The 18,844-nt window shown below is 39.8% G+C and overlaps 1 protein-coding gene across 2 annotated transcripts in view; it reads left to right on the forward strand.

Moving 5' to 3' along the window:
* Nucleotides 1–2,068: 2,068 nt before the first annotated feature.
* GLG1 (golgi glycoprotein 1) overlaps nt 2,069–18,844 on the forward strand; it is a 154,109-nt gene continuing 137,333 nt past the window's right edge. For both annotated transcript variants that reach the window (XM_082369788.1, XM_082369787.1), the window contains exon 1: nt 2,069–2,535. In XM_082369788.1, coding sequence (XP_082225914.1) covers nt 2,101–2,535 — 435 coding nt within the window. In that variant the 5' untranslated portion in view covers nt 2,069–2,100. The remainder of the gene's footprint in view (nt 2,536–18,844) is intronic.

Genomic DNA, 18,844 nt, shown 5'->3' on the forward strand with positions numbered 1-18,844 from the left:
TGATAGAGACGGTCAGTTTTTATTGACAAGTCACTGAGTCCAGGCGACCCAGGTCAGGTCAACCCTCTTCCCACTGGCCTGCGGGTTTGTGCTTTCTGTAAAGTCTGACTTGCCTGACACAGGCTGAGCTGGCCAGGTTCCCAGATTTCTCTCAGTTTCTTGCTTGTTGGTCACTGTGATTTCAAGATAGGCACATATACTCCTCCCTATCTCCAGAGGCAGTCTGTGGCCGAGTCTAGGGTTTTCTCACTGCAGGCTGTGAGATGGGCAACTGCTGGCTTCTCTTAGCGGATTGTCAATTTCTGGCCTTAAACTGGCTTAAAAAATAAACTCCCACTTGTTGTCTGTGCACATGGAGACCCGTCATTGAAAATTAATGACCTTTATCCAGTGGTTAGGACTCTGTGCTTTCACTGCTGAGGGCCTGGGTTCAATCCCTAGTCAGAGAACTAAGATCACACAAGCCGCGTGGCATGGCCAAAAAAAATTAATTAATTAAACAATTTAAAAAATTAATGACCCTAAGTGACTTTTCAAGAACTTCAGGTCTCTAGCCTGCCTGAGATTTACCTATGCCACGTATCTGTTAAGGAACATGTACATTTATCTGTTCTCCCCTGGGCTGTCTTAGTCAATGCTCAAGGTTGGCAGCAACCTTAGCACCACATTATGGCAGTAGCAGGAGTGAGTTTTGGTAGAGATGTCAACATGTCCTCATTCCTAGAGATAGAGGCCTGTGTCAGCCACAGTGGGCAGTTTGTACCCCTAAAATACTCTCAGTCTCAGGGGTTCCTTATGAGGCCCATGAGCCCCCACCCGACCTCTCTCAGGTTCTAGTTATGTCTGGTCTGGTCTTCACTGCCCATTTGTGGGTCAGGACAGCAGAAGCTGCATTTTTGAACATGGATGACCAGTGGGGATCACATGTCCCAAGCTGCCCTCACTCCCCAGCATGGTATACTGGCAGAGTGGGATAAAAGTGCACCATGCCAAGTGAGAGGCCAGGGGTTCTGGTCCCAGGCTGGCAAAGTTCATCCTGGGCAGGACATTTAACCCTGCTGTGCAGAACTGTTACCATCTCTGCCATTCTTCAGCTGAGTGAGAACCCAACTCAGGCCTGATGCATGGCTCAGATGACACAACAGATGTGAAGATGCTTTAGGAAGATAACATCTCTCCTATGGAGAAGGAGGGGACACTGGTGTTAAGTGAAACAACCATCCCTGCCTATAGTGCTTGCTGAAGACGCTGCATGCAGGTCAGCAAGACAGTTATGAGGCACAGACTTAACCTGAGGCCTCAAAGACATGTTTTGTTATTTTCTTTGCCTCCTTGAAACATGAGTTTAAATTCTGGCTTAAAATCTGGCTCACATGCAAAGGGCTTCCCAGTTTATTCATAATACTGGCTATAATTTTTTGAATTCCCTATTGTGGGCCAGGCACTTTATTATTTCTAATCTTCACAATTATACATTAGAGCTCCTCCTTGTCTTTCTCAGACGAGAAAAATGAGGGTCAGAGAAGTTAAAGGACTTGCCTAGTCTGCCGAAGAGCAAGGATTATAACAGGCTCTTTTCTTATTCTGGAACCAGTGCTCCTAACCCTGATTCAATGCTGCCTTCTTTTCTGGGTAAGAGAGGCTTTTGGGGCAGGTGGAAGGAAGCAAGGAGAAATGCAAGAAAAGGTTTTTAGATGCCGGAATACACCTGATCGTGTAAAGTTCACCTCTACACATAAAGTTTTTTTTTCAAGTCACTGAACGGATGACATACTCTACCGGCCATCTTGGTTGTGGCAATCCCAATCTTTTTTTATTTTTCTGTGACGACAACCAAGGGAATTAGGCAAAGCTGCCCTACCCAGATATCTTAAGGAGCACCAGGAACGCCCCCGGCAAGGAGCGCAGCTTTCCCGCCCGCCGAGGTCCGGGGCGTGGGCCATTCGGAGCTCGGCCACTCCCGGTCTTTGCTCCCAGCTGGCGGGTCTGCACCGGCAGGGGAAGGGCTCGGATGGACCCCGCCGGGCCCCGCCCGACGCCCCGCCCCCTCATTTAAATACGCGGCGCCGGCGGGTGCGTCGAGCTCGCCGCGGACTCAAGATGGCGGCGTGTGGACGTGTACGGAGCATGTTCCGCTTGTCGGCGGCGCTGCAGCTACTGCTGCTCGCGGCGGCTGGGGCCGAGAAACTCCAGGGCCAGGGAGGCCACAGCCAAGGCCAGGGCCCGGGGGCCAACCTTCTGCCCCTCGGAGGGCAGCCTGGAGGCGGCGCTCTAGGGGGTCAGCTCCAGCTGCCTCAGTCATCTCAGTTCCAGCAGCAGCAGCAGCAGCAGCAACAACCGCCTCAGCAGCCGCAGCCGCCTTTCCCGGCGGGTGGGTCTCCGGCCCGGCGGGGCGGATCAGGGCCTGGCGGGGCTGGCGGGGGTTGGAAGCTGGCGGAGGAAGAGTCCTGCAGGGAGGACGTGACCCGTGTGTGTCCCAAGCATACCTGGAGCAACAACCTGGCGGTGTTGGAGTGCCTGCAGGACGTGAGGGAGGTGAGGAGGCAGGACGGGGCCGGGAGGTCCAGGCCTGGTGCGGGCCCTAGGGTGTCGCCGGCTTTGGAAGCCGCTGACTACGGTCTGCTGCTTCTCTCGCTTCCTCTGAGCTGCGCTCGCTCCTTCCCTCTCTGCCCCTCGCTCCCCGGCGCATTCCAAGAAGGGGACCCCACCCCCACCTTTCATTACCTCTGGGTGCGGGGGTCTGGGACGCAGACCCCAGCTCCCGGCTGCAGTCGGCGAAGGCCCAGAGCGTGTTTATATTTGCTCCGGTCTTTTGTGTGATGCTCTAAGCGCGGTGGCTCCTCGGTGAAAACCTGTTTAGGATTTTGCCATCCGTTTCGACTTGGATAATTTGTAGCAATCCTTTTAAACATGAAAAATGGTTGGCGTACTTAAGCTGTTAAAGAATGCCCTGCTGTTTATTGGCAGTAGATAATGTTTGTTTAGGTAACTGGTTCTATTCTGATGTGTATTGTAGACAGCAACCGAATTTACTGTCTTTACCCCATTCTTTGTAATTCAAAAATTCCTGTTATTTACCAGCTGCTGAAACTAATATATGCTTTTTTTTTTCCTTCTTCTTCTTCATTTCTTTTGGTCAATTTGTAATGAATCTCAAGTGTAAGCTATTACTCCAAGTGATTTAGAGTCCCAAAGCTTGAAAAGTTGGGGCAGTATTTGAAGATGGATTGTGGGGTCTCTGCCTTTCTGACGTCTGACTATGATTTTAACAGTACCTTTTAATGCAGTCTAGGTTTGATGTTGTTTGATGTGATTCAGTTAAGTAACAGAAAATTTCTTCTCTGGATTTAATGCTGCAGACGTAAGTGCATTTTTGACAGTTACCAAAGTTTGGGAGCAAATCTGGTAGGGATACTTTTTTTTTTAAGGTTTAGGTATATAGAATTAGGCCCAAAGGTTGACAGAATGAAGCCACCACTGGATACAGTTTTATTTGGGAAGTTGTTAACAGAATTGTCTAAGGTGTTCATGGTCATAGGAAAACCACTGGTTTGTACAGAAATGCTAGTCTTGGAAGTTTTTTTCCCCCTCATCCCCCTGTGATATTTGCTCTGGTATTCCACGCAGAGTAATTCACAGGAGGAAAAGATATACATGCAGGAGACAGAGAGAAGGGAAATTTCTAGAGCCACCAGAAATGTGGGGCCTTAGATGACTTATCTACAATTTGAAAACTAGAAAGATAATCCTTTGTTATTCTTTATTCTTCAACTACTCCTCTAGTCAATAACAGCTATGATTCTTAACTCTGTCAAGCTTCTTGAAATTTTCTATTTGGCCTTTGAGGATATATAATAGATGCTGTTCTCTCAAACTAGGATCCTAATATTGAAGACCAAACCTTTGGTTAAGCAGTTTGTGGTAGAAACAGGATGTTATTAGGGAAAGTGGCAAAAAGTGGCCCATTCAAGGAGTACATGTCTCTTTATGTGCATTAGGGACATTTGGAAACAGTCACTCACAGGAGCAGTCTTCCTTTGTCATGCATGTAGAAGTGTGTAGCAGCATATATAATCTATAAATAACTTAGCTTTGACCACTTTTGGAGTCTGTTTAATTTAGTAGGTACTATCTTTCTTGCATTAGTTAGTGTAAAGAACCTGGCCTGAAAATGTAGTCCCTGCTCCACCTTTGACTGTAAGATTCTCAGCAAGGGTATTCTTTTGGTAACTACATTTTTCTTCCTTTATAGGGATTTAAACTCTTTGAAGGTATTTACTAGGTCCTGTATTTCCTTTGTAACTTTTCAGAGTACCTAATTCAGTGCTGAGACTCAGTAAGTAGTGTTGACTGATTGAAGGTGAGTCAGCTAATGGAGCCCGTTTTATGCTCTAGAGAAAGAAAAGGTGTCATATAAATTGGAAGAGGGGGTTTGGGGGGGGCAGGGGTTTCCAAATTTCCAATTTAATTAATTTTCCTCCAATTTTATATACATAAAAATTGAAAGAATAGTATCATGAACAGCTGTGTATATTCTTTAGGAGGTGGAGCTATTTTTAAACTACTTCTTTTTTTCCTTTAAAGACAGCAAAAAGAAATTTTATTCCACTTAGAGAACTAGTTAAATCTCAATTATGTGTTTGAAAGAGCATAACGATTAAAAAAGTAAACTAGCTAGGCACATTTGAAGTGAAAGTGTGGAATATGTTGTATATGTGCTTTTTGGTAAGTAGGACAGTTTGATAGGAAAGTAGACATTTGTGCTTCTTTATCCCTTTGGATACATATTTGGGGAAGATTGTTCTCTGTGTTCTTGCTATTAGAATTATGAAAAGGCAAAGCTTGTGAGTGTTTAAATGGTAGTATAGTAAACCACATTTTTATTTTGAAACAATGTGGGTAGGTTAAGTCTTTTTTTTTTTAATTTATTTATTTACTTATTTTTGGCCGTGTTGGGTCCTCGTTGCTGTGCGGGCTTTGTCTAGTTGCAGCAAGCCGGGGCCACTCCTCGTCGCAGTGCGTGGGCCTCTCACTGTGGTGGCCTCTCTTGTTGCAGAGCATGGGCTCCAGGCGTGCAGGCTTCAGTAGTTGTGGCTCGCAGGCTCAGTAGTTGTGGCGCACGGGCCTAGTTGCTCCGCAGCATGTGGGATCCTCCCGGACCAGGGCTTGAACCCGTGTCCCCTGCACTGGCAGGCGGATTCCAAACCACTGTGTCACCAGGGAAGTCCCCTAGGTTAAGTCTTAAGTTCAGATATTTTAAGGTTCTCTTTAGTGTTCAAAGCTATGTACTAATTCACTTAGAGAATCTATTTGAAAGTATTTATACTTACCTTTAAAGAATTTCAGCAGATACTTTCTGTTTGTCTAATGCATCATATGCCACCAAATTATGCATCATATGCCACCAAATTAAAATTTTATGTGTGAACTGTATTAAAACTGCACATAGACTAAGATTAGTTCACAGCTTTTTCTCCTTTTGGCCACTATTTTAAGGCTATATGTTGTAAGGGATTCTTTTTTTAACCCTCTCAGCTGAGTCATACTTTTTAAAAGGTTAAGTATACCCAGCAGGCCCCCTGTTACATAGTGGGTATATTAGCAGTAATGATGGATAGTAGTCCTGGTTATGTGTGTGTGTATGTATATGTAGTTAGTGGTAGTTCTAGTTATAAGAATATGTAACTAGAAAGTATAAGGGTAAAAAGGAAAAATACATCCTGGGCTGTTCTACCAGGTGGAGGAGAAGTAATACCAAAGGGATTACTGTCTAGTATTTGATAAAGAGATAAGACATGCTTTATGTTGAGAGTAATTTTAAAATACTTTATATATTTTTGGCTGAAATGACCAACAGTATCTTTTTCTTTTTTTTTTTTTATAAATTTATTTATTTATTTTTGGCTGTGTTGGGTGTTCATTGCTGCGTGCGGGCTTTCTGTAGTTGCGGCGAGCGGGGGCTACTCTTCGTTGCGGTGCATGGGCATCTCATTGCGGTGGCTTCTGTTGTTGCAGAGCACGGGCTTTAGGCACACAGTCTTCAGTAGTTGTGGCACGCGTGCTCAGTAGTTGTGGCGCACGGGCTTAGTTGCTCCGCGGCATGTGGGATCTTCCTGGACCAGGGCTCAAACCTGTGTCCCCTGCATTGGCAGGTGGATTCTTAACCACTGTGCCACCAGGGAAGTCCCGACCAATAGTATCTTGTGTTTAGAAGTTGCAGATGGAGATGTTGGTTCTTTAGAAGTTTATTAGTGATGTGCATAGTTTTTCTTAGGTTGTTTTTTTTTTGTTTGATTTAAAAAAAAGAAACAAAAAACTTTCTAATATGGAAAATTTCAAACATAAACACAAATAGAACAGTATGATGACTCCCCACATACGCATCACCCAGCTTCAGCTATCCTCACTTTTTTTTTTTTTTTAATCGCAGGGGTTGGGAGAATGGATATTTTAAAGCAAGTTCCAGACACTGTCATTTCTGTTATAAATACTTCAATGTGAGTCTCTGATAAGGACTTAAAAAAAAAAAACCAAAAACCAGAACCTATTTGTTATTTTTTAGTATTTGAAAGCGTTATGAGTATTTCTTCTGAATTTCTTGGTACCTTGTCTTGATATATCAGTTTCAGGTTATAAATTTGTGACCACTATCTCTAAACTATGCACAGAGTGAATGCTTTGTAAATATTTATTTAAGATGGACTATTTTACATATTGAACAGGAATTAATATTTCAACATTGCAAACTGTAAACTTACTTTCAAACTCATAGGTGAACATTTTCTTATTCTATTCTTAGCCTTTCTCTTAACTGTACGTATCCTAAGATAGTATACCATAATATCTATATTATCTCATTTATCCTGTGAGGTGAATAGTGTTATTATCTTAGTTGAGAAACAGGCTCAGAGAGATGAAGTAATTTGTCCAGTGTTATATCCTAAGTTGTAGGGGTGGTATTCAGCAAGTTCTCTTTGACTTCAAAGATTGTATTCTTTCTAATCTGCCATGGATGGTTGCAGCTAGGGAAATTAGTCTGTGGCTGTTGGGAACGCCAGGGGTTCATAAGTGCACACAAAAGGAGAAGAGTCACCTGGAATTAGAATCCTCTTTTCTTCACTACCAAGAACAACTGGGTAGGAGCAGCACCTTTGCGTTGGAGTATTGTAGATTTCTCAGGTGGACAGACTGGCATTATTAGACAGAGCTAATTTAATTACTAGTCTGAGTCCATTACAAGTAGAGTTTCTGCTTCATGAAAAGATTTCAGATCCCATCTCACCTTAAGCAGAATTTGTACTAGTATAATGGAAGAATTTAGATATATTCCCCTACTATTTGTATTGAATCAATGGAACACCACAAAGAGTAAAGTAGGGCTAGAGCTGGCACTGCCAATAACTAATTGTACGACTGTGAGCAAGTCAGTTTACCACTCAAGTCTCAGTTTCCTCATGTGTTAAATGAGAGGTTTGGGAAATAGTACAATTTACAATTTCTAAGTTTCCTATTATTTAACCTTTATGAGTTGTTTCCTGTGTATATTCTCTGTATGTATGTATTTTATAGTTTCTAGGATTTATATGTGTGCCATCTCCTGGTTCCGTATTCATTCAGGGGTGGAATAGTGAAGTGAATAATGCAAACAGCTGTTAATCCAAACATCGTTTGGCTTTAGGATATATTATGATTGTTTTGTTTGAGCCAATATGGAATTTCCTCCTATGCTGACTCTCAGTGGTTGGAAGCAGTCTAACCACATAATCAAGGCATTATTGATCTCCTATTATGCACTTATCATTGTGGAAGAACACTAGTACTTTAAGACACCACCATTGCTTACAGTTGGTTTGATAAATGGGATTGTGATCAAGAAACAGTTATAGGGGCTTCCCTGGTGGCGCAGTGGTTGAGAATCTGCCTGCTAATGCAGGGGACACGGGTTCGAGCCCTGGTCTGGGAAGATCCCACATGCCGTGGAGCATCTAGGCCCGTGAGCCACAACTACTGAGCTTGCGCATCTGGAGCCTGTGCTCCGCAACAAGAGAGGCCACGATAGTGAGAGGCCCGCGTACCACGATGAAGAGTGGCCCCCGCTTGCCGCAACTAGAGAAAGCCCTTGCACAGAAACGAAGACCCAACACAGCCAAAAATAAATAAATAAATAAATTAATTAATTAAAAAAAAAAAAAGAAGGAGCCAAAAAGAAGGCTTACTCATTTAAAAAAAAAAAAAAGAAAGAGTTATATAAGAGAGTGTTCATCACTTGGTGTCACACAGACGGTAAATTCTTTAGGGCAATGAAAAGAGCACAAAATTAGGATTTAGACTTGGATGGAACTCTGCTCTGCTACTCTTGGCTTAAAAATCTTACCACTTTTTTTTACCCTTAAGTAGGAACAGTTTAGCCCTGTTGTAAGTGAAGATATACATGAGTTCTTGAGTTTGATGTGCTAGTTATATTTTTCTTTTTTTATGTTAAACAAAATATGTTACCATTAAAGTAGGCAGTACTAACACATACCACCAGAAATCATCTTGCTTACCACCTATGGTACATGCTTTGGAAAATTCCAAGACTGGATTATCGCTTAAGATCCTTCCAGCTCTGGTACTTTGTGATTCTGTCATCTGTAGGAATACAAAACATTGCAAGGGAATCATAAGCACAAGTAAAAAGGGAAGATGCTTTGAGAAATTAAGGGGGCTGTACTGACTGTACTGAAGTAGAGGGTTTGAGAATTTTTTCAGAGTCCAGATTATAAAGGGTCTTGCATGCATCACTGGCTTATTCTCCAAGTAAAGCCCAGAAATGGGATGTGTTTTTATCCCTGAGATAAAAATATTCCCGCAGATAAATGAGTTACCTGTAAAATAGCACAGTCACTTATGGAAGGAACTTTTTTTTTTTTTTTTTAATTTTTATTTATTTATTTATTTTTGGCTGTGTTGGGTCTTCGTTTCTGTGCGAGGGCTTTCTCTAGTTGTGGCAAGCGGGGGCCACTCTTCATCGCGGTGCGCAGGCCTCTCACCGTCGCGGCCTCTCTTGTTGTGGAGCACAGGCTCCAGATGCGCAGGCTCCAGATGCGCAGGCTCAGCAATCGTGGCTCACGGGCCCAGTTGCTCCGCAGCATGTGGGATCTTCCCAGACCAGGGCTCGAACCCGTGTGCCCTGCATTGGCAGGCAGATTCTCAACCACTGCGCCACCAGGGAAGCCCTGGAAGGAACTTTTTAAGAAGCCTCTTGATAAGACTGCTTTACAGTATATACTTGCTGAATAATTTCATTGCTCTGATCAATACTCGATCAGTCTAAGAGATGAGATGATACATTTCTCCTAATGTGTTCAAAACAAATTTCATCAGCAACAGTCCTTCCAAAAAACTTCTCCTGCTTATATGAGAAATGTATGTAGTATTTTAAAAAGAAGCAGTTAAAATGACTTGTAGGATGTCATGCAAATTAATTTTTCTTCCTTCAGCAAACATTTATTGAATACATACTGTGTACAAGACACTGTGCTTAGTGTTAAAGGTTACAAATATATGATAATAGCTAGCATTTATCAAGGGCTTTTTGTGTGCCCTGCCCTAAGGGACCAGATGTTCTCTAGGTGTTATATCTCATTTAATCCTATGAGAGATATATCATTAGTATTATTTTAATTATTACTATTTTTTAAATGAGGGAACTCCCTCAGGGCCAGTAAGTAGTGGAATTGATATTTGAAAGCAAGTCTGTCCAACTGTAAAATGGCTCATTCCCCCTCCCCCTATGCCTGTGGTAGTCCAGTGTGGTAGTCACCAGCTATATATGTTGCTACTGAGCAGTTGAAATATGAGTAGTCTGAGTTGAGATGTGCTGTAAGTGTAAAATGCACACTTGATTTTAAAGACTTAGAACACACAGGAAGGTAAACTCTCTCAATTTTTTTGGGGGGGTAGGGGTGCGCTGCACAGCTTGCAGGATCCTAGTTCCCCCACCAGCAGTCGAAACCGGGACCTCGACAGTGAAAGCACAGAGTCCCAACCACTGGACTGCCAGGGAATTCCCGTCTCAGTTTTTATATTGATTACATGTTTAAATGATAATATTTTGGATATATTGGGTTAAAAACATTATTAAAGCTAGTTTTACTTTTTATTTTTTAATGTGACTACTAGAAGACATAAAATAATATATGTGGCTTCCATTATATTTCTGTTGGACAGCACTGATCTGGAAGAAGAAAGAAGTATCTTTATTAAAACTATAATACAAGTTATAAAGTAGTAAGTACCATAAGAGAAGGATAAATTAAATGCTCTGCGCATATGGTAGCGGAAATGGTTGGGAGAATCAGAAAAAAACTCTTCACTGCTTTTCAGTCTTAAATCGATGTTCATATCATGAAATTCTTAATTTAGCCACCTTAAAATGCCTGGTTAATAGATGGATGTCATTTTCCTCATGCCGACTTTATGAGTTGTAAAGGGGTACAATAGCTCCTTCAGATTAAGAGGAGCTATACTCATAAAACTGGAAGTCAGTAAGTGACTCATCTTTATTTGATTGAGTTAGATATATTTAAAACTTAAGAAAGAATGTCAAGTGATGGCCCTCAGAACTGTGCCAGTACTAACCCTTGTATCTGCATTAAAATAGAGTGTGGAGGAACAAGAAGTGTGGACTGGAATCTAAAAACAATGAATTAAGAGAACCAGGCATTTATTTTCATTCAGTTTTAATAATTTTACTGAAATTAGAATATTACGTTAGATCGACTGCATGGTGTTTACAGTACCTATAAATTCTCCTATTGAAGCCTTGAATAACATTATAACTCTATACAGGGGGAGTCAGTGAAAATGGGTACTTGGTTGAATTCCTAGATGTGTATCCTTGTAAAATAGAACAAACTCTTAAAACATTTTTGTGTTCCTTTAAAAAAAAAAAAAACAAATGTGATGTATACTTAAAATCATAAGGAAGATAAACAGTGAAGTGAAATGATATGTGAGAGACATTAACCAGGAGAATGTGCGTATGTTATAAATCAATTCAAATGCAGAGGTACAAAAAAAAAATGAAAGAAAAAAATCATGTTTAAAGAAAATGCTCTGATGTCTAGGAAGGTTTCATTTGTAATTTAAGTTAACATAGAAAGACAGACTGCAAGTCACTTAACAGAATTCCCAAAGTTCCTATGCTGGCCAAATCAGCTCTGTAATGTGATAAACAACATAAAGTGAACAAAAACTTTAAGGAGGGAGAAGGGAATGTAATGGAGAGTTTTAATCATGCACAGAGTCTGCTGTTTGTTAATTAATGCCGTCTACTGTGCATACTTGTTGCACATGAAATAATCAGCAGAGATAAGGTCCTATAGTCATGTGGAGCTCATCATAGGAGGAGCAGTGTGGTGAGTGGTAAAAGAGTGGGCTCTGGAACTGCAGTCCTGGATTCAAATCCTAGCTCACTTACCACTTACTGTGACCTTGGACAGATTTATCTCTTCAGCCTTCACTTTTCTTATGTGTAAAATTGAGGTATGAAACCACTCCCATGGGGTTATGAAGAGGATGAAAAAAATTTAAATATATAGAGCATCCATCAAATTGCACTTGCCCATCAGTGGTCTTTCTGCCCTTTGTTGTTGCAGATGGCGTCAAGATATGGCTTTATGTTCACTGTCTTAAGAGAAATCTGAAGTAAATTGTAATGTGCCACACCTTTTATTATAATCCTTCCAAGGCTTCTTCAAGAAAACTGTAGTTGAACTTACTTGAAGAGTAGTAAGGTCAAAAACTTTTCATAGAGTCTTTACCAGGTATTTAAAATGTGTGCACTTTGAGGTTGTGGAGTGCAAAGGAGTGAATTCTCTGGGTAAAGGAATTCAGTTCTACCAAATGTTCTTTCATTCTCTTGGCCTAAATGATGCCTAAATTTGGAATATACTGCCTATCAAACAAAGGAAATCTCTGTTCTTTTGATATAAGAGGAAAAAAATTAGTTCTTCTATTTCTGAAGACTGTTGCTTAAAACATCCTCCCTCTGTAGAATGGAATGACTAAGCAGCTGTTTTATCAGCTGAGAAACAGAAGGCATTGATTGCTATCTTTTTGCCCTTTGTAAAACCAGATAAATATAAAAATCACTTAAATTTTCCTGAAGTTGGCAACTTTTCAGAGGGAAAGTAATATGTAAGGACTTCTGTGTTGCTAAGGTGGGAACATTATCTGGCCTATGAAACAGTCTATATTAAAGTATAAATACATAAATTAATCATACATTAAGGACAGCACAAAATATTCTCAGTATGTAAGCCTTCTTTCTGAGGTAATTAGGTAGTAGAGTTAGTTTTGAATAGTTTTGAAATAGATAAAATTCCACAATCTCGGGACTTCCCTGGGGTCCAGTGGTTAAGACTCTGCATTCCCAATGCAGGGGGCACGGGTTCAATCCCTGGTCGTGGAACTAAGATCCCACATGCCACCTGGTGTGGCAAAAAAAAAAAAAAAAAAAAATCTACAATCTTTTATTCAGACTCTGATTTGCTAGATTAGAACCTGACTGACATGTGTATAGATAAAAGCTTTTAGTTTGTAGAGTTGTTGGTTTTCTTTTTTTAAATCATTATAAGAAGTTTCAAGAATTTATACAATTGTATATTGATTTTCAACTTGAAAGTATCATCTGAAACAGGAGAAATTAGAGCAGTGAAAGCGGAAGTCAGAAGAGATTGGTATGGTTCCCTTCCTCTTTTGGAAACAAATTCACATTCTTTAGCCCATGGTCTCAGGCTGCTTCTCCATTCTCCAGCTCTGCTTCCCACTAGCTCCCTACATGACATCCTACTGTTCGCTACCTTTCCCCCAAGTCATTTAATGGTATTGGCTTCCAGAGAGTGCCAGTTACAGCTGTTGAGTTTTTATGTAAATGTTTTGTTGGCAAAGATTTTATATTCAGTGATTTGAGAAGTTTCTGCCCCAGACTGTTGCTCTTTACCTTTCCCTTTGCACAGCCCACTGCCCCTACCCCCTACCAGTTCTCCTTTAAGCATTGTTTTCTGGCTTGTTTTTACTAGCAGACTGAACCATAAGAATTACTAATATTTGATCATATTTGATTTATAAAAAGCAGTTTCATATGGTTCAATCTGTTGTTCATCTTGCTCAGATTTTGAGTAAGCAGTATATGCTTCTGTAGCAATATCATTGTTTCCTTTTGTATCATCTTAAACTCTAGAGACAGGAGAAATTTAGTCATTTTAGTGTAGGGCTTTCACTGTGGGAGTCTTCCTGAAATTTTTTTCCCAGCTTCTCATTTGGTTTATCTGCCCCTAGGACCAAAATAAGAGAACCAGTGTAGATTGTTTCATACTTTTACTCATTCATTTGTGAAATATTTACTGAGCACTCATTGTAGGGGTTAATTAATAAGCAAGATGATTATTTGGCGTAAAAAAAGGTGACATGAGAGTTTTGTTTCTTAAAAAATAATGTATTCTGAAAAACTTTTCTTACCTCTCTTACAATAGGGGAAATGTGGAACCAGGTATAAATGTCGGAGAAGAACTCACCAAATATACTTGCTTTTTAAAAATTGAGTATTGACCTAACAACCTTCTCCCTAAATATTTAGTTACTCTGAGTTAAGTTGCTAGCTAACATTTAGTTTATGGAACCCTTTTAATCTCATTTGCAGTTCTTGATAGTGGTATGTGGTAGATAGGACAGATATCAGCCGTATTTTACAGACAGAAAAACCACAAGAATCAGATGGATTGTGATTTGGCCAAGTCTTGTAAGTAATAAGAAACAGAGCTTAGACGCCAACTCAAGCCTTTTTAAATTTAAAGCCTCTGGTTTTCCATGTTACCACATTGCTTCTCTGATAATTTTCACATTTACATAAATGATATATTTTCATATTTTTAAATGTTTCTTTATAGCTCATTTTTATTTAAATCTGCCAACAAATATTTGAACACATACTGTGTGCCCCTATTTCTTAAAATAATTTTTCTGTTCTCTCCTGGGCGCTAATCTTACACAGGTTAAATTGCTTGCTATTGTCTCACAATCATGAGGCTCTTTTCTTCACCCTCCTCTCCCCACCAGCAGTGGGGTTGGGTTTTTTTTTTCCCCTCTGTTTCATTTTGGATTATTACTATTGCTGTATTTTTAGATTCATAGATCTTTTCTTCTGTGGTTTCCAGTGTGCTGTTAGTGCCATCTGTCCAGTATATCTTTTATTTTAGATACTCTATTTTTCATCTGTACAAGTTTGATTTGGATCTTACATATATATTCCATTTCTCTCTTCGTTATGTTCATATTTTCCTTTACAACCTTGAATGCATTTGTAATAGCTGTTTTAAAAAGGTCCTCATCTGCTAATTTCATCATCTGTCATTTCTTGGTCTTTTTCCACTGATTAATTTTTCTTCTGGTGGTCACATTCCTACTTCTTTGCATGTGTGGTGATTTTTTTTTATTGGGTGTTGGTCATTGTGCATTTTACATCTTTGCTGAATTTGGTTGAATTCCCTTAAAGAGTGTTAGATTTTGTCTGGCACACAGGTTATATGGAGATCAGTTTGATCCTTTTGAGGCTTGCTTTTAAACTTTGTTAGGGCAAGTCCAGAGCAGCCTTTAGTCTATGTCTAATTTAATTCTACTGCTGAGATGTGACTCTTCTGGGACGCGAGGTCTCTCCTTTCTGGTTGGTGGGAATGAACTACTCCCTGCCTTGTGAGCTTCAAGAATTATTTGGCGTATTTGCTTTTCAGTGTTTTGTTTCCCACTGCACACACATAGGATAGGACTTGACTCAGGGCGATCCCTCTGAAGATCTCCTGGGATCTTTGTACAGCTCTCCTTTCCATTACTCTCTCTGTCTTGCAAATTCTGGCTGCCTTGGATCCCCTGAACTTTGATTTCTCTCCTCTACTCAGCAAGTACACTAGAGGCTGTTTGGGTTCCTCCTCTCTGTGCTGCAGCCTAGAAACCACCTCCTGGCAGTAAGATGGGGTGATCGTCAGGCTCACATTGTTTCACTTCTCTCAGGGATCATGGGCTTATGCTGCCTGTTGTCCAGTGACTGAAAATTATTATTTCACATATTTTGTCTAGTTGTTAATTACTATGGGGGCAATTTCTCTGGTAATTAATCCTTTGTGAGCAGTAGAAATCACCATCCCTTGAAGTTTAACTTCTGACCTATCAAATGGAAATGAATAGAAGAATTTGTTAGAAAAGGAGATTGAGAATTACTTATTAAAATTGCAAATGTATATATCTATCTTTTGAGCTAACAATCCTACTTACGAAAATTTATACATAACAGTATGATCAGTGTGTAGGAGGTATTTAATTGAAGTTTTTTTTTTTTTTTTTGGTAATAGCAAACAATTGGAAGCAACCTAACACCCTTCAATAAAGAAGTGATTAAATAAATTTGTGCATCAATACAATGAACTATTGTATTACTGTGGAAAAGAGACTCTTTATGTCAGGTATGGAAAGAGCTCCAAGATCTGTGAATAAATTAAGAAAGTAAAGTTACCGCTTTGTATAGTATACTACCTTTTTTACAATCAAAGGGGAAAAATAAGAATAATAATATTTATTAATATTTGCTTGTATTTGCATTAGAATGCTCCAGAAGGGTACAGAAGAAATTAGGGCTAATGGAGGATAAAAATGGGGCTTCCCTGGTGGCGCAGTGGTTGAGAATCTGCCTGCCAATGCAGGGGACACGGGTTCGAGCCCTGGTCTGGAAAGATCCCACATGCCGCGGAGCAACTGGGCCCGTGAGCCACGATTACTGAGCCTGCGCGTCTGGAGCCTGTGCTCCGCAACAAGAGAGGCCGCGATAGTGAGAGGCCCGCGCACCGCAATGAAGAGTAGCCCCCGCTCGCCGCAACTAGAGGAAGCCCTCGCACAGAAACAAAGACCCAACACAGCCAAAAATAAATAAAAAAAAAAAAAAAAAAAAAAAAGTAACAAATGTTCAAGTACAATTGGTGTCTTTTAAAAAAAAAAAATGGGTGGGAAATTTCCCACTCTATTCTTTATATTTTTGATTTTTTTTTCTTTTTGGCTGCACCGTGCGGCTTGTGGGATCGTAGTTCCCCAACCAGGCATTGAACCCAGGCCTACGACAGTGGAAGTGCCGAGTCCTAACCACTGACCACCAGGGAATTCCCTATATTTTTGATTTTTTAAAAAAATATTTGAGCTGTATGTATGTGTTACCCGTTTAACCTTTTTTTTTTAATTAAGATAAAGACCTCTTTTTTTCCCGTTGCTCATGTTGACTAAACTATCTTAGTATGAGAGTTCCACAGGTATAATTTCATTTTGTGCCAAGGTCAGCTTGTTTGTAACTGGGTTGAGCCAAGCCTTTCACCAACTTAGAAGATAAAAGATTTCCTTAATGTATTATTTAGGGCAAAACTAACTGCCATACCAAACCCAAAACTACCAGTGGCTTAGCACAAGAGAAGTTGTGGAAGACTATCAGCCATCTGGTGATCGGGAGACCCTGGTTCCTCCCAACTTGTGGTTCTATTTCCTAGGGCTTTAGAGTCTTCCGTTTTCAGGCAGGCAAGAGATTAGAAACCCTGCCTGCTGCTTTTTCTTTTTCTTTTGTAAGTCCTTATTATGGAAAATTTCAAAAATACAGAAACAGTTTTAAAAAATCATGCATTGATCACCCATATACCCGACCACTAAAATTTTACCATTAACATTTTACTCTACTTGCTTTATCACATAAATATGTTTTAAACATTTACTGTAAGCTATATGAAAAAATTGTATTCCAGTTTTAGTTCATAGCTTTTCTTGTGCTTAATAAAAACAAAACACTCTCCTACTGCCAGAACTTTAAAAAAAAGAAAGAAAAGAGAAATTGTATCTTAGTTAAAAACAACTGCATTTATTTTGTGTTAGTCTTTTTTTTTTCTTCCTCAAGGTGGTTGGGAAAACCAGTGTCTTTTTCCGAAGCAGGTCTGCTCATTCTGCTATGATGAGCCAAAATCCTTAGACTTTGCTTTTTTCCTCAGTTTCTGAAGATGTTATTTTCACGGTCATCTATTTCTAGATCTGGCCTTTCCATTATTATAAGTTTATGTAACCTAAAAGGAATTCCAGATGATTCAGGATATACCACGCTTGGGAAATTGAGCTGTATCCTGAATGGCTGACCCTGCAACATGGCATGGCATTTCAAACTGATATATGTTGGAACTTTTGCTGAGTTTAACGATGCCATGCAATGGTGATTTATAGATTATATTGAGATAGTAATAGATTCATTTTTTAGATCAATTAGAACGTAGCAAGTAGAGTGTAGCAAAAACGCAGAGTATTTGTTCCTCTGAGCTAGTATCCTCCGTCATCCAAAATAGTTGTTTAATAGTTTAGTTATAATAATAACCTGTATAGGATGTTGTCAGCCTTTTGATGTGTATGTTTAGTGTACTTTTTTTAAAATTCCATTATTTTTGTTCTCCATTGGATGATTTAGAGATCAGTCTTTTGTGATGATAAATCACTTCCATTGGCATGCTAAAGTCTGGACATAGGTTTATTCTTGCTGTACAGTGCCTATATTTCCTGGATTCAGAAGATGGCCGTCAGCTGGAGCTTTCTAAGAGTCAATTTAATATGATTGGCTATATGTTAAAATGTTGTTGGTATTTGTAATGACTGCTTCTTGCCAGGAGGGCATTTAAGTTTTTTTTTTTTTTTGGCTGTGTTGGGTCTGTCGCTGCACGAGGGCTTTCTCTAGTTGTGGCGAGTGGGGGCCACTCTTTGTTGCAGTGCGCGGGCTTCTCATTGTGGTGGCTTCTCTTGTTGTGGAGCATGGGCTCTAGGGTGCACGGGCTTCAGTAGTTGTGGCTTGCAGGCCCCAGAGCGCAGGCTCAGTAGTTGTGGCGCACGGGCCCAGTTGCTCCGCGGCATGCGGGATCCTCCTGGACCAGGGCTCGAGCCCATGTCCCCTGTGTTGGCAGGCAGACTCTTAACCACTGCGCCGCCAAGGAAGCCCCATGCTTTTTCTTTTCTTTTTTTTTTTTTTTAAATATTTTAAGAATAGTTTAAAAATAATTAGCAATTTGTCACTCCATAAGGCTAGACATACTAAATAAATTTGTTTTAAATTGTTATGATCACCTTTAAAAAACAAAGTATCTTGAAATTGTTGTCACAAGGCATTAATTAGCATATGTAGGAATTATAAAGTGTGAAATTAAGGACAAGCAATTCTTTTTTTTTTTTTAATTTTTATTGGAGTATACTTGATTTACAGAATGGGTTCATTTCAGGTGTACAGCAAAGTGAATCAGTTACATATATACATATATCCACCTTTTTTTTTTTTTTTTTTTAGATTCTTTTCCTATATAGGCCATTACAGAGTATTGACTAGAGTTCCCTGTGCTATACAGCAGGTTCTTATTAGTTATCTATTTTCTGTATGGTAATGTGTATATGTGAATCCCAATCTCCCAATTTGTCCCCCCCTCCTGAAAATGTTTATTATTAAAGACCTAATGAGAGATCATTATAATGGGATTAACACACAGATCTGTTTATTTCTGTGACATAAATTGTTAAATTAGGACTGATAACATTATATCAGGGCATCTTTGAATTTCAGGAATTTCATACAATTTTGGAACACTTCTGTTAATATATTCCTATATAAATATAAGGTTAAAAGATTGTTTTTCTTTTTTTTTTTAATTTTTAAAAATTTATTAAAAAAATAAAACATAATGGTACAAAAAGGTTGAAAGTAAAAGAATTGGAAAAGATATACTGTGCAAATATAAACCAAAAGGAAATTATA

The sequence above is a fragment of the Balaenoptera borealis genome (genome assembly GCF_965194805.1).
Source record: "Balaenoptera borealis genome assembly, chromosome: 19".
NCBI lineage: Eukaryota > Metazoa > Chordata > Mammalia > Artiodactyla > Balaenopteridae > Balaenoptera > Balaenoptera borealis.